Here is a 16,051-nt window from a genome sequence, read left to right as displayed (position 1 = left end):
AGGAACTGCTGACACACTCCAGCCACATGAGGTCTAGCATTGTCTTGCATTAGGAGGAACCCAGGGCCAACCGCACCAGCATATGGTCTCACAAGGGGTCTGAGGATCTCATCTCGGTACCTAATAGCAGTCAGGCTACCTCTGGCGAGCACATGGAGGGCTATGCAGCCCCCCAAAGAAATGCCACCCCACACCATGACTGACCCACCGCCAAACCGGTCATGCTGGAGGATGTTGCAGGCAGCAGAACGTTCTCCACGGCGTCTCCAGACTCTGTCACATGTGCTCAGTGTGAACCTGCTTTCATCTGTGAAGAGCACAGGGTGCCAGTGGCGAATTTGCCAATCTTGGTGTTCTCTGGCAAATGCCAAACGTCCTGCACGGTGTTGGGCTGTAAGCACAACCCCCACCTGTGGATGTCGGGCCCTCCTACCACCCTCATGGAGTCTGTTTCTGACCATTTGAGCAGACACATGCACATTTGTGGCCTGCTGGAGGTCATTTTTCAGGGCTCTGGCAGTGCTCCTCCTGCTCCTCCTTGCACAAAGGCGGAGGTAGCGGTCCTGCTGCTGGGTTGTTGCCCTCCTACGGCCTCCTCCACGTCTCCTGATGTACTGGCCTGTCTCCTGGTAGCGCCTCCATGCTCTGGACACTACGCTGACAGACACAGCAAACCTTTTTGCCACAGCTCGCATTGATGTGCCATCCTGGATGAGCTGCACCATCCTGGATGAGCTGCACTACCTGAGCCACTTGTGTGGGTTGTAGACTCCGTCTCATGCTACCACTAGAGTGCAAGCACCGCCAGCATTCAAAAGTGACCAAAACATCAGCCAGGAAGCATAGGAACTGAGAAGTGGTCTGTGGTCACCACCTGCAGAACCACTCCTTTATTGGGGGTGTCTTGCTAATTGCCTATAATTTCCACCTGTTGTCTATTCCATTTGCACAACAGCATGTGAAATTTATTGTCAATCAGTGTTGCTTCCTAAGTGGACAGTTTGATTTCACAGAAGTGTGATTGACTTGGAGTTACATTGTGTTGTTTAAGTGTTCCCTTTATTTTTTGAGCAGTGTATATATATTACATTATTAGGATTTTTTTTATATTAATCACATTTAAAATTTTTATTTAACCTTTATTTAACTCGGCAAGTCAGTTAAGAACACATTCTTATTTACAATGACAGCTTAGGAACAGTGGGTTAACTGCCTTGTTCAGGGGCAGAACAACAGATTTTTACCTTGTCAGCTCGAGGATTCTATCTAGCAACCTTCCGGTTACTAGTCCAATGCTCTAACAACTAGGCTACCTGCTGCCCCAATTTTTGCGTACCCCCGACGGCGTTGTGCGTACCCGTACCCCAGTTTGGGAATACCTGCCCTACAACAATAGGATCCCTAGCCCCTATATGGAATTAAGCTACACAGCATAAACCATAAAGATGGTGTGATGTGGTAGCCTACATTCTCTGGCCTACTGAAATGCACTAGGCTAGTTTATATGCATCCCAGATCTACCTTTTCCTAGAAGAGATTAGACGTGGTACGTCAGACATTTTAATTTTTTTTATATTGAAAAGAAGTGATTTCATTTCAGGCAAAATTTAATATAGGCCTATCAGGTCAAGTGAAGCATCTGAAAGAGCCCAAAGTTGAATGCATGAAAGAGGGAGGAGAGCATGTGTTAGTGATTTGCTGGAGCACTTCATTAATTTTTAAATTATCAATATTTCTATGTACAGCACTTTCAGATGCCCGCTCACCGTTCATTTCAAATACTGAAACGGTTGGCACAAGAACACCAAAGCAGAATTAAAATAAGGAAGCAATATCTAGTCTGCACTTTAGCCATATATCTGGCTATTAAAAAACAAAGGAGGAAATGATTCCACAGACTTCAAATAACTTTAAAGTCATAAACAAAATCGGAGAGTTAAACACTATTTTTGCCCATGGTAATAGATTGATTTTAATGCAGTGGATTCAAGGATAATTTAAAACTGATATTTGGTTTCATTTACTGTTTTATTTTTCATTGTATTATGACTTCAGGGCGTTTAAGACGTGTATTTCGCTTTTCGAAGGACGACACCGAGGACAAAACATACAATACACATACCATGTGCCCATATGGGCTGGGTTCCTTTGTGTGTATGTATTCTCTGTAAGACACTGAAATAATCAAATCAATCATGTGACCAGGTGGAGCCTGATTTCCAGCAACACTGCAGCTGATTGTCAAGTATCCACACATAGTACCTGGCATCGTTCTGAGTGACAGCTGGTTCTGTGTCACTCTCCTTGAATCTCAAGTTCACTGAAGGTGAAAACCTCAATGTTGAAAGGGAGATAGCTTTATCGCACCTCTAAATTAAGTCAAAGTCAAAAAGTTCAATCAATGCTGTCTGGGCTTAGTGAGGCTTTACAAAGGTGGACAGTCACATGCTTTACTGCCAGTTAATGTAGCCATTAACACTTCTCTGGAGACACGGACTGCTTCATTAGACTGACCAAACAAGATATGATGATCTGTTACATAGAAAGGGCATTGAGGATAATGAGATGCTGCATGTTGATTATAAATGTGGATGTACAAGTTAGCTAACTTCACTAAGGAAAAATAGTGAACTGCACATCATGTAGGCAGTAGACTTGAAGTCAGACATTGTGGGCTGTGTTTTTTAGTTATTGAATATCCAGGAATAGTATACAAAAACTGTATTCAAAACACTATGGGCCCACCAAAAGACTAGATAAGCCTGACACACTGGACCCCCTCCAATTCGCATACCACCCCAACAGATCCACAGATGACGCAATCTCTATTGCACTCCACACTGCCGTTTCCCACTTGGAAAAAAGGAACACTTACATGAGAATGCTGTTCATTGACTACAGCTTAGCGTTCAACACCATTGTGCCCTCCAAGCTTATCACTAAAGTAAGGATCCTGGAAATGAACACCTCCCTCTGCAACTGTATCCTGGACTTCCTGACGGGACTCAACACGGGTGCCCCTCAGGGGTGTGTGCTTAGTCCCCTTCTATACTCCCTGTTCACCCATGCAATGACTGCAACACCGTCATTATGTTTGCGAACAACACGACGGTGGTAGGCCTAACCTCCAATGACAATGAGACATCCTGTAGGGAGGAGATCGGCAAGACAAAAGAGTTGATCGTGGACTACAGGACACGGAGAGTCGAGCACAGCCCCATTCACATCGACTGGTCTGTAGTGTAGCGGGTCGAGAGCTTAAATTTCCTCAGTGTACACATCACTAAGAATCTATCATGGTCCAAACACACCAACACAGTTGTGAAGAGGGCATGATAATGCCACTTCCCCCCGAGGAGGCTAATAAAAGATTTGGCATGGGCCCTCAGATCCTCAAAAAGTTATACAGCTGCACCATTGAGAGCATCTTGACTGGCTACATCACTGCTTGGTAGGACAACTGCTTGGTATCCGACCACGAGGCTCTACAGAGGGTAGTGCGTGAGGTCCAGTACATCACTGAGGCCAAACTCCCTGCCATCTAGGACCTCTATACCAGGCGGTGTCATGGGAAGGCCCTAATAATTGTTAAACTCCAGTCACCCAAGTCATAGACTGATCTATCTGCAACTGTACGGTAAGCGGTACCGGTGAACCAAGTCTGGAACGAACAGGACCCTGAACAGCTTCTACCCCCAATCCATATACTCTTAAATAGTTATTTAAATAGTTAAACAACTAGCTATATGCATTGACCGTTTTTTCTCTATCTTTTTTGACTCATCACATACGCTGCTGCTACTGTTTATTATCTGTCACTTTATTCCGAGTTATATGTACATATCTACCTCAAATACCCCTGCACATCAACTCGGTACGGGTACCCCTTGTAATAGCCAGTATATCATTACTCATTATGGATCTATTATTATTTGTATTATTACATGTTTTACTTTTCTATTATTTCTCTATTTTCTTTCTTTCTGCATTGTTGGGAAGGGCCTGCAAGTAAGCATTCCACTGTTAGTCCACACCTGTTGTTTACGAAGGATGTGATGAATAAAATTGATTTGAAAAGCCAATCCAAGCTCAGCTATCTCCATTTTTGTGGGCCTCTTTGTATACCTTACAACACTATTTCTCTTTCCCATCGGGTTGTCTGAAATTGTTTATGACAACCATCCACAACATTTCATGTCACAGTGTTTCAGTGACAGAGCTGAAGTGTACCAGCAGCAGCCATCTGGCTGAGACAGATAAGTAATAAACACATTCCCATCCTTCTCTATATCTCTGTATGTATCCGTTTCAGGGGTTATTCAAGGACAACGATTCTGAGATTACACTGGACGAGATATGCCAGTCTTCCATTTCTCTCTAAAAATCATTCCAAGGAGGATGTATGGATGCCACTAGTCATTACCCCCAGGATACCAGGCAGTAAATACATGATACTGTCAGTCAAGATTACCAAGATAATTAAGCCATGTCATAAACACAGCTAGTGTGTGTGTGTGTGTGTGTGTGTGTGTGTGTGTGTGTGTGTGTGTGTGTGTGTGTGTGTGTGTGTGTGTGTGTGTGTGTGTGTGTGTGTGTGTGTGTGTGTGTGTGTGTGTGTGTGTGTGTGTGTGTGTGTGTGTGTGTGTGTGTGTGTGTGTTTCTGTGTATGTGTCTGTCTGTGTGTGTGTGTGTGAGAGAGAGAGAGAGAGAGAGAGAAAATATATGGCAGAATGGCTGTCCTTGCCAATCAAGAGACATGCTGGGGGGAGAGTCCACAATATGAGGGAAGAACAGGCCATTTTTCAGTACAATTTACTCCTTTGTGCATGTTATCATTGGCCACTTTAGATTATATGTGATGGCTCAGTTGGTTGGAACATCATGTTCTTGGATCAAAGTGTCTGCGAAAATAAGTTGGCCTATTATTATCGCCTATATTATCACAAATGAAGGGTGGCATATGCCATAGGCCATTTATTTGGCTTCATCAATAGGCTGACCTTTTAATTTAATTGACTTTTCGTTCTGGATGACTGACTGTCCATCGTTGTGGCTATGAATCCAATCCACCTATTATTTACAGGTGATGATTCAAATTATAATCACCTCAACTCCCTGCCATTGACGCCCACTGCGAATCGGAGCAGAGGGTTAATCCAGTGTATTCAGTGATGGCCAGGCCGTCAGCTGCGCTCTATATCGCATCTCTCTGGCTCATCGTGCGAAACGAACCCAGCCTCTTCCCTGTGGTGAATAACACTGCGTGCGGTTCATTCATTCTGGAGCGTCAGATGGTGGGGCTGGCGACCGTGCAACTTGCACCGCGTCTCTCTTTCGTCCCTCTTTTTACTGGACTGTCTGTGCTACCGACCATATATCCAGTATAGGACAGTCATGCTCTGTGTATAAGCGATAAAAAAAAATCCAACAGAGGTCAATCAGCGGTTTTGAAATCCAGGCAACTAAGGATGCACAGCGCTGCTGAGGAGGACAGTAGTAGGACTCTGTTCAGCTCCACCGATTTCAGACAACGACGGGAATTCTCATCTTCGCGATATGCCTCCTATTGAGAGAGAGTAAAGCAGGGAAAGAAAATAACGTCTGACCGCTTTGGATTCTACACTGTCCCTTTGACTTTCTGTGTGAAAACTTAAGGGTGCTAGTTAGTTGAGTTGCACACTAGTACCCGAACACCCGATAGTGGAGGGAGGAGCGATGAGAAGAACCCCATCGCCGGATACAACACTGGCTTGCTTTGTTTCTCAGCAAAGGACCCGTTCAGAAATAGGCTGATACTATTCATTTCTTCAAGTGGCACTGTGTTTGGATACTGTTCTGCCTAATGTCGACTGGCACTTTAATCTGGACCATGTACAGTATGATCGAACGTTAATTGTAAACGTTTTTCAGATTCTTTAATTCTAGTTTATGGATTATCCATGGACTGATCATTCAGACGTATAATAACCAGATCAACATGCTGCTAATTGAGAGCTGACCGACTTTCTGAATTTTGAACATCTGTACATGCAATTCAAACTGTTCCAGTATTTGCTGAAATAGGATTATCAAATTGTTGAACCAATCATAATTGTCTTTATCTATTTCTGCTTGGATACCCTTCGATTGTAATATATACAAAAGTAAATACGGAGGGGAGTTTATGGGTATGTCAACAAGAATACAGCTTTGACTGAAAACCATCTGGAATTGTGGAATTGGACCTCCTGAAACGTACTCTGCTGTGAAGTGCGGTCGCGTCATTGCAACTGCCCAGGCCAACAGCGCAGATATTTGGGGATTTGAGAGTTACAGTGACCCACGTGGAGCAGAGATCCAAAGTGGACAGTACACCATGGGTTGTTGCAGTGGCAGATGCACGCTGGCCTTTATATGTGGCATGCAATTGGTGAGTTCATGATCTTAATGATTTCATGCATAATGGCTTTCTCTTAGGGCAGGCTGGTCTCATAGACTCGACGTAACATAGTATACGGGAGACTCAAATTATTATGATATGTTACCTATGGTATAGTTACATAAGACAGAAGGTTACTTAATTCAAGGAATACCTTTGGATTTTGGCAACGAGGCCCTTAATCTACTTCCCCAGTCAGATGAACTAGTGGATACAATTTTTATATCTCTGTATCCAGTATGAAGGAAGTTAGAGGTAGTTTCACAAGCTAATAATAACTTGCGTTAGAGCAATGACTTGAAGTCTATGGGTATCACTTTAAGGCAAAAACGAAAGGAGGGTGGTTGGTCAGGGTGGATGGGTAAGTATATAACTCTATTGTCTAGCAATCCAAGGTTGCATGTTTGAATTTCATCACAGACAACTTTAGCATTTTAGCTAATTTGCAACTTTGCCACTACTTATTACTTTTTAGCTACTTTTGCAACTACTTGTTAGCTAACCATTATCCACCCTTTAACCTAACTCATAACCCTAACCTTAACCCTAACCCCTAGCCTAGCTAATGTTAGCCCCCTAGCTAACATTAGCCACAATACATTGGAATTGTTTTTGAAGAAAATTGTGTACTGGGCACATACATTATGAAGGAAATCATTTGGTGGAAGCATTTATTTATTTATTTGTGTGCCCGACATGAATTTCGAATAAGTAATTTCTGTTTATTTCATGATAATCTGAGATCGTGATCATTTCAACACACTATCTGGCTAGTAATGGGGGCCTCAAGGAGAAACAGATGGTCCAGCGTGGGGGTCTCAAGGGAAAAAAATGCCATGGCCATTTCTTGGTCCCAGTTCGACCCCGGCAAGAGGCATATACTCGGCTATTTCCCTCTCCAAAAAATACAGCCACACCCTCAATAGTCCACTTCACCTGACATCAGCCACTGAATCTGATTAAATTCTCCAGGTAACTTTGCCAAAGCAGAACACAGCATCAGTTCCAGTAGCCTGCATTTGAGTTGTTGATGACAGCATAATCAGCTGCATCCCATCTAATTCCACATTATTCCTACAGCCTTCTGTAATAAAACCTCAACATGACTCAAGGCTTTAGGCATTTCTAAATTTGACTATGGAAGGGAGCCATTCCCAAACACACCCCAGCCCCACCATTTCACCATGCTTCCCTGGCATCAGCCCCCAGTGGTACAGCTGGTAAGGAGTCTCTTGTGCGTGTAGTCAGTGAGCACCGAGAGGAGCAGTGTGAGCGCAAACCTTTGTGTAATTCAACACTCCAAATGATCCTATTCCCACTCTCCTCTGAGTTGTGATGATCAAATGATCCGCTTGAACTCTGAATTGTGGATTCGGTCGTACTAGGCCACTGGCGATTTTTCCAGTTATTGATTTTGCACAGAAGAGTTTACTTTTAGGATGGCATACCTGCAGTAGGCTGTAGTGAAGTGACCAGCTAGTACACTCACGCATCTCTCAATAGCAACCTGGACTCAGGGGTAGCGTAACATAGTAATTTAAAATTCAGGACTCTCAAATTAGTAAGAAATGTTAAGCTGGTATTAATATGTGGATGTCCATCGTAAATTCCGTATCATATGTTATGCATTACAAGTCATAAAAAATGGTACGAAGTATACATGAAATATATGACATGTTACAAATTCAATTGAGGTGGTTAACGTTAACTAGGCTAAGGGTTAAGGTTAGGGTTAATGTTAGAGCTAGGGGATAAAATAAAATGTTATTCATCACATGCTTCGTGAACAACAGATGTAGACCAACAGTGAAATGCTTACTTATAGGCCTTTCCCAACAATGTAGAGAGAAAGAACAGAAAAATAATATGAAAGTAAAACGTGTAATAATAAAATGTATAATAAATACACAATGAGTAACGATACCGTGGCTTTATACACAGGGTACCAGTACCAAGTTGATGTGCAAGGGTTACGAGGTAATTGAGGTAGATATGTACATATAACTAGGAATAAAGTGACAGATAATAAACAGTAACAGTTGTGTATGTGACGACAGAAAAAAGTTTGTGCAAAAAGGGTCAATGCAGATTGTCCAGGTAGCTATTTGGTTAAAGGGATACTTTGGGATTTTGGCAATGAGGCCCTTTATCTACTTAACCAGAGTCAGATGAACTCATGGATACCATTTTTATGTCTTTGTGTCCAGTATGAAGGAAGTTAAAGGTAGTTTCGCGAGCCAATTCCAACTATAGCATTGACTGGAAATGGCTCATCCGCAACCAATGTAAGTAGTTGCAAACATACAGTACCAGTCGGACACACCTACTTATTCTAGGGTTTTTATTTATTGTTTACTATTTCCTACATTGTAGAATAATAGTGAAGACATCAAAACTATGAAATAACACATATGGAGTCATGTAGTAACCAAAAAAGTGTTAAACAAATCATTATATATTTGAGATTCTTCAAAGTAGCCACCCTTTGCCTTGTTGACAGCTTTGCACACTCTTGGCATTCTCTCAACCAGCTTCATGGGGTAGTCACCTGGAATGCATTTCAATTAACAGGTGTGCAGGTGTGGGGTCATATTAGTTTGTATCCCAAACCGTTCAGACTTTTTCATGAGAAGACCGATTTTCGGGATGTCTCCTGGACTGACAAACAGTGCTGTAGCTCTGCCACTTTCCACCGCAGATGCTGAAGGTCGACATAGGCGGGTCCGGTGGATTGAGACGCAGATGCGTTGGATTGAGAAGCAGCCCAAGCAGATATCTCTAGCTTAAACAGACGGCTTTTGATCGGGATGTTTCTATTCTTTTAATTAGATTGACACATGGGTGCATCGATCGACTCTAGGGCTTTTTAAGTAACCTAATGCCTTCATCTGTGATTGAAATGCACTGTATACAAAATCGTGTGGTGGAGGGGAATATTGTTTTGTGTGTGTCTGTCACGAATTTCGCATATGTAATTTGTGTCTATTTCACGATCATTTGTGATAGTAGGTCGGATCATTTTGAGTGAAAACACAAGTTAGACATGCCGACTCAGCTATGAATGGATCAGTCCATCTGACATTTGCCCGAAATGCCGGATGGCCAGTCCGCCCTTGGCCTCTTGTTTCACTGCTCTTATGAGGATGTCTCTTCAATTAAAAATGGTTAATTGTTCACTTTCAAACATAGCCCTTGCCAACAACATAAATAGTAGGTGCCTGATGTTTTTCATTAAAACACTCATTGCTATATTATAGCTTACTCAGCCAAATGCAGGTTAGATTTCAAGGAACCAGATTCATGATTCATGGTCAAGGCAGGCTCCTTTGAGCTGCATGGCCAATGTCATTATTTTGGAGATCAGCCTCCATATGAAACTATAGGTCCTATTATATCAAGGTGTTGCATGAGTAGGCTACTACCTCTCATTCCATGTATGTCACAATGTGTCCTATAGACTACAGTGACTCACTGTCACTTAACTGATAGTAGATGGTGGTGATAATGTCAACACCATCCACCAGCTGGTACATATGATGAATCACCCTTGCGTGATGGGTCACATGACATTTGCCAAGTCTTGTTCAGCACACCCCTTAAGAATGTGCAGATGGCTATTTTGTGTGTACAGTATGTGTGTGTGTGTACACATTAGCGATGCATGAGTTGACTCATATTCCGCAGCCCCCATGGTTATATCTGCAGGGCTGGTCATGATGGGGGGTTGAATAAAGAGAGAACAATATCTTAAAAAATCCATAAATGTATCATTCTTGTGCAATTTATATATTTTTTAAAAACAATTTTCTTAAATTATGTTAAGCTATCTGGCATTAGTGTGTAAGCCTAAACTTTAAGGCATAACTGTATGCGCGCTAAATAGCCTACACGCCTATTGCCAAATGCTTTTGGGATGGGCAGAAAAAGTTCATGTCGATCCACGGAGACAAAAATAATGATGTCGGAGTTTAATTCAATAAGAGAAAAGCTGCGAAATGGAGAGTTGAAAATAAAGAGAAAGGGGGGACAGAAAAGTCATGTTTGGGAAAGATTTGGTGAAGTGCTAAACTAGGATGATAGCAGCAGGATATGTTATATGTTATATGTGAGCCGCTATACAAATTCGACAGTCACAAGCAGGGGACTTCAAATACTGTAAGCCTATGGCACGTCAAGGGAACTGTAGCCTACTGTTCAGATGGGCTGAATGGAAACTGAACTCTGGACACTGACTGTAGGTCTATAACTTCTCAAGTAGCCTTAATATTAACTCCTGCAGAATTAAAATTTTTTGCAGTTAAATTATACAGGGACAAGAGTGGAAAAATATTATTTATTTATTTTAGCATCTTGAGAGAATGTGAATATGCAATTAGATACCATCTGTAGAGGCACTGTCTTTATCAGCATCATAAAAGCTGATCGTATTTCAACCACAAAATATGCATCCAAGCCAAACTGAAATCTTATCAGAACCATGTTTGGTTGTTTTAACAGCTTTCTATTTCCTTTCAACCAGTTCAACCAGTCATTTGCAACTGATGTCATTTGGAAATTTTGCACCGAAAAACTTTTCAGTTTTTTTTGTTATTGCATTTTATCCCCGGTCCCTGAAAGAAGCAGATATGACAGAGAACATTACTGATGTTAACTAGATTGAAGAATACATTCTATTGATTTATAACATTCTTCTGGTGAGCAAGGGTTTATTTAGTCTTCTACAGCAACATATAATGACTGAAGAGAAACTGCATGTATCTAATTATAGACAAGTTGCCCCCAAAGAATTATAGGCAGAAACATAAATAAATAAATAATATATATATATAATATATATAAAAACATTATTCCGCCATCTCTGACTGTAGTCTACATCCCATTTTCTATATTAGTTGGTTAGGGCTGGGTGCGTGCCTCAGATTTTCATCTGCGGATGGGTTATTAGCAATTGTGGGCGGGTGAACAAACAGCTGACCCGAGCAGTAGTGTACATGTCTTATAGCCGGGCGGCTGTTAGAGAGACTCAGCCTAGGCGCAGTGGGCGAAGCCACCCCCTGAAGTCTGTTAATTACAACTCCCAGTCTTCCTAGCTGGAGACCTAGCATTCGGTCTGCTCTGGTCACATTGTTAGCAGACTGCTGTACTTTTACAGAGCATGATGAGCCACCTCCTTTCAAAAAGGCTTTTAGGCTTCTCTTAGCACCAACTATGTTTGGTTGTAGTGAAAACGTCTGCCTATGTGTAACTTTGTGTTTATTTAAACTTTGTGCATGTTCTGATGAATAATGTAGGCAGTAGGCTCCACAGACACTGGGTACCTGTTCTGTACAATGATTGGTGTTTGAAGTGGGAGATAGTTTGAGGAGGTACCACAGGACAGCTGTGTCTGAGAGCCCACACTGGAGTTGTTCTGATCACACTGACATCATGTCCAGCCTCACCCACAGATACCCCTGTGATCAATGAGCTCTCATGCACACAGCGCTGGAGATAACCTTTCGCAATCCCCCTGACTGCATCCAGCCAGACACTCCTTCTGTCATGTGTAGCCTATCTACAGCCCTGCTTGCTTCCCAACACTGATCCATCAGTGTTTCAAAGCACTGCTGTGGTGTCTTAAAGCTGGAGTAGGAATGCATCCTCATCCACTGGGCTGCTTTTAGCAGTGGCTACATTTAGTGTTTCGTTAATGCTCTGAAGCAGCAGCTGGAATTTTGAAACACTTGTGGGCATGCTCTCTAATTTCCTCCCAGAATATGTCTCCTGCAGTCGTTAGGAAAGCCCTGTTAGGCTTATTTAATCATCTGTGCTTTTCCCTTTACCTCGAGCTGACTGCTTGACCTTGGCTGATGTCAGAACTTGTAAACAGTTTTTTAAACCATTTGTTGTGTATTCATATAGAATAGGAATTATGCACCAAAACAATAGGCAACATAAGTATTGCAATATTTATGCATGCGCCTTGATTAGACCATTTGAACGTAACAATTTATCATACTGGGTCTTTCAAGCATTACCTCTCACTTAGTAGATTTGTAAACACAACACTCAAACAACCCAGAACTAATGCTCTCGTGCTCTCAAAGTGACTTCAAATGGACAATGTGTCACCCAACAATATGATCCATGCTAAATAACTATGACGAAAAGCTTCTAAATGTGTTAATAAACACAGCTGCGTTTTTGTTTTTTCATTTTGTTTGTGCTTCATACCGTGTTTCAGAATGGATGTTAATATGATGCTAATTCCCACAGAAGACTGAGCAAGGATTAAAAAGAGATTGTGCTGTTCAAGTGTATCTGACATTTACCAATTTATGAAAAACGAACAAGACCTGTTCATGTTTTTTCTAATCATGACATAATGCAGGGATTATTTACCTATTTTGATCCTGCTTTTGATCCTCTCAGATAGGATTCAGTTTTCATTCAATACCCCATCGCGTGCACATTGAATCGCCGTATAGTTTACGGGATATTTCCTCTACCACGAGGCTATTTTTGAGACAACTCAAGTTAGCTTCACACTACATCAGTTATCACTATTAATGTCACATTGCTGGTATGTTCCACTGAAAACAGTCTATAATTTGACTGGAGTCTCTGACAATGTTATGGTCTTTCCTCTGACACCGCCTATTATATAGATCCTGGATGGCAGGAAGCTTGGCCCCAGTGATGTACTGGGCCGTTCGCACGACCCTCTGTCGCGCCTTACCGATGCAGAGCAGTTTCCATACCAGGCGGTGATGCAACCGGTCAGGATGCTCTGGGTGGTGCAGCTGTAGAACCTTTTGAGTATCTGCGGGCCTATGCCAAAAAATGTCAATCTCCTGATGGGGAAAAGGTTTTGTCATGCCCTCTTCACGACTGTCTTGGTATGTTTGGACCATGATAGTTCGTTGGTGATGTGAACACCAATGAAATTGAAACTATCAACCCGCTCCACAACAGCCCCATCGATGTTAATGGGGGCCTGTTCGGCCCACCTTTTCCTGTAGTCCACGATCAGCTCCTTTGTCTTTCTCATATTGAGGGAGAGGTTGTTGTCCTGGCACCACACTGCCAGTTCTCTGACCTCCTCCCTATAGGCCGTCTCATCGTTGTCGGTGATCAGGCCTACCACTGTTGTGTCGTCAGCAAACTTAATGATGGTGTTGGAGTCGTGTTTGGCCACACAGTCGTGGGTGAACAGGGAATACAGGAGGGGACTAAGTACAACCCCTGAGGGGCCTCAGTGTTAAGGATCAGCATGGCAGCGGATCAGCGGGCGGCCTGTCAGGAAGTCCAGGATCCAGTTGCAGAGGGAGGTGTTTAGTCCCAGAGTCCTTAGCTTAGTGATGAGCTTCGTGGGCACTATGTTGTTGAATGCTGAGCTGTTGTCAATGAACAGCATTCTCACATAGGTGTTCCTTTTGTCCAGGTGAGAAATGGCAGTGTAGAGTGCGATTGAGATTGCGTCTTCTGTGGATCTGTTGGGGCGGTATGCGAATTGGACTGGGTCTAGGGTGTCCGGGAGGACGTGGTTGATGTGAGCCATCACCAGCCTTTCATAGCGTGAGTGTGAGTGCCACGGGGCGGTAATCATTTAGGCAGGTTACCTTCGCTTCCTTGGGCACAGGGACTATGGTGGTCTAATTGAAACATGTAGGTATTACCGACTCGGTCAGTGAGAGGTTGAAAATATCAGTGAAGACACTTGACAGTTGGCCCATGCATGCTTTGAGTACACATCTTGGTAATCCGTCTGGCCCAGCGATTTTGTGAATGTTGACCTGTTTAAAGGTTTTGTTCACATCGGCTACCGAGAGCGTTATGACACAGTCTTCCAGAAGAGCTGGTGCTCTTGTGCATGCTTCAGTGTTGCTTGCCTCGAAGCGAACATAAAAGGCATTTAGCTCGTCTGGTAGGCTCGCGTCACTGGGCAGCTCGCGTCTGGGTTTCCCTTTGAAGTCCGTAATAGTTTTCAAGCCCTGCCACATCCGATGAGAGTCAGAGCCAGTGTAGTTGGATTCAATCAAATTGCTGTATTGACGCTTTGCTTGTTTGAGGGCATTTCGTTTAGGTAAATGATAAATAAGTGCACTCAGGCTATCCATAAGGCCAAAGATAGTTACTTTGAGGAGCAGTTCTCTCTCTGTGGGTCTATCCCCACAAAGTTCTGGAAAACGGTTAAAGACCTGGAGAATAAAGCCTCCTCCTCACAGCTGCCCATGTCCCTTAATGTTGATGATGTGGTTGTTACTGACAAGAAGCATATGGCTGAGCTCTTTAATCACCACTTCATTAAGTCAGGATTCCAATTTGACTCAGCCATGCCTCTTTGCCCGTCCAACATTTCCTCATCTCCCGCCCTTCTAATGCGACTATCCCCAATGCTTCTCCCTCTTTTTTCCCTGCCCCGCTACAAAGTTTCTCCCTGCAGGCAGTCACTGAGTCTGAAGTGCTAAAGGAGCTCCTTAAACTTGACCCCAAAAAACCTTCTGGGTCAGATGGTTTAGACTCTTTCTTCTTTAAAGTTGCTGCCTCTATCATCGCCAAGCCTATCTCCAACCTTTTCAACCTGTCTCTTCTTTCTGGGGAGGTTCCCATTGCTTGGAAGGCAGCCACGGTTCGTCCTTTATTTAAAGGGGGAGATAAAGCTGACCCTAACTGTTATAGGCCTATTTCTATTTGCCCTGTTTATCAAGTGTTGGAAAACTGACTGGCTTTCTTGTAGTCTATAGTATTGTCTTGGGTATGCAATCTGGTTTCTGCTCAGGTTATGGATGTGTCACTGCAACCTTAAAGGTCCTCAGTGACGTTGCCATTGCAATATTGTGCTGATATTTCTATTGACTTTTCCAAAGCTTTTGATATGGTAGACCGTTCCATTCTTGTGGGCCGGCTAAGGAGTATTGGTGTCTCTGAGGGGTGTTTGGGCTGGTTCGCTAACTGCCTCTCTCAAAGAGTGCAGTGTATGAAGTCAGAAAATCTGCTGTCTCAGCCCTACGCTATTCTCAATTTACATCAGCAACATAGCTCAGGCAATAGGAAGCTCTCTCATCCATTTATATGCTGATAATACAGTCTTACACTCGGCTGGCCCTTCCCCGGGTTTTGTGTTAAATGCTCTACAACAAAGCTTTCTTAGTGACCAACAAGCTTTCTCTACCCCCTAACCTGGTTCTGAACACCTCCAAACAAAGGTCATGTGGTTTGGTAAGAAGAATGCCCCTCATCCCTCAGGTGTTATTACTACCTCTGAGGGTTTAGAGCTTGAGGTAGTCACCTCATACAAATACTTGGGAGACAGTGCACTGTCCTTCCCTCAGCACATATCAAAGCTGCAGGCTAAAGTTAAATCTAGACTTGGTTTCCTCTATCGTAATAGCTTCTCTTTCACCCCAGCTGCCAAACTAACCCTGATTCAGATGACCATCCTACCCATGCTAGATTACGGAGACACACTTTATAGATCGGCAGGTATGGGTGCTCTCGAGCGGCTAGATGTTCTTTACCATTCGACCATCAGATTTGCCACCAATGCTCCTTATAGGACACATCACTGCACCCTATACTCCTCTGTAAACTCATCTCTGTATACCTGTCGCAAGACCCACTGGTTGATGCTTATTTATAAAACCCTCTTAG

The 16,051-nt window shown here is 43.1% G+C and overlaps 1 protein-coding gene across 3 annotated transcripts in view; it reads left to right on the top strand.

The window, feature by feature from the left end:
* The first annotated feature begins 5,173 nt into the window (after positions 1-5,173).
* Positions 5,174-16,051, top strand: part of LOC129825058 (sodium/potassium-transporting ATPase subunit beta-1-interacting protein 2-like) — a 179,607-nt gene continuing 168,729 nt past the window's right edge. The window contains exon 1 of one of the 3 annotated variants that reach the window (XM_055884797.1): positions 5,174-6,409. In XM_055884797.1, the coding sequence (XP_055740772.1) occupies positions 6,356-6,409 (54 nt within the window). In that variant the 5' untranslated portion in view covers positions 5,174-6,355. The remainder of the gene's footprint in view (positions 6,410-16,051) is intronic. The other 2 variants (XM_055884795.1, XM_055884796.1) reach the window with 2 other exon arrangements.

This window comes from Salvelinus fontinalis, chromosome 27 (assembly GCF_029448725.1).
Source record: "Salvelinus fontinalis isolate EN_2023a chromosome 27, ASM2944872v1, whole genome shotgun sequence".
Lineage (NCBI taxonomy): Eukaryota > Metazoa > Chordata > Actinopteri > Salmoniformes > Salmonidae > Salvelinus > Salvelinus fontinalis.
The sequence above is the reverse complement of the archived record's forward strand: the minus strand, read 5'-3'. Positions and strand labels throughout refer to the sequence as shown.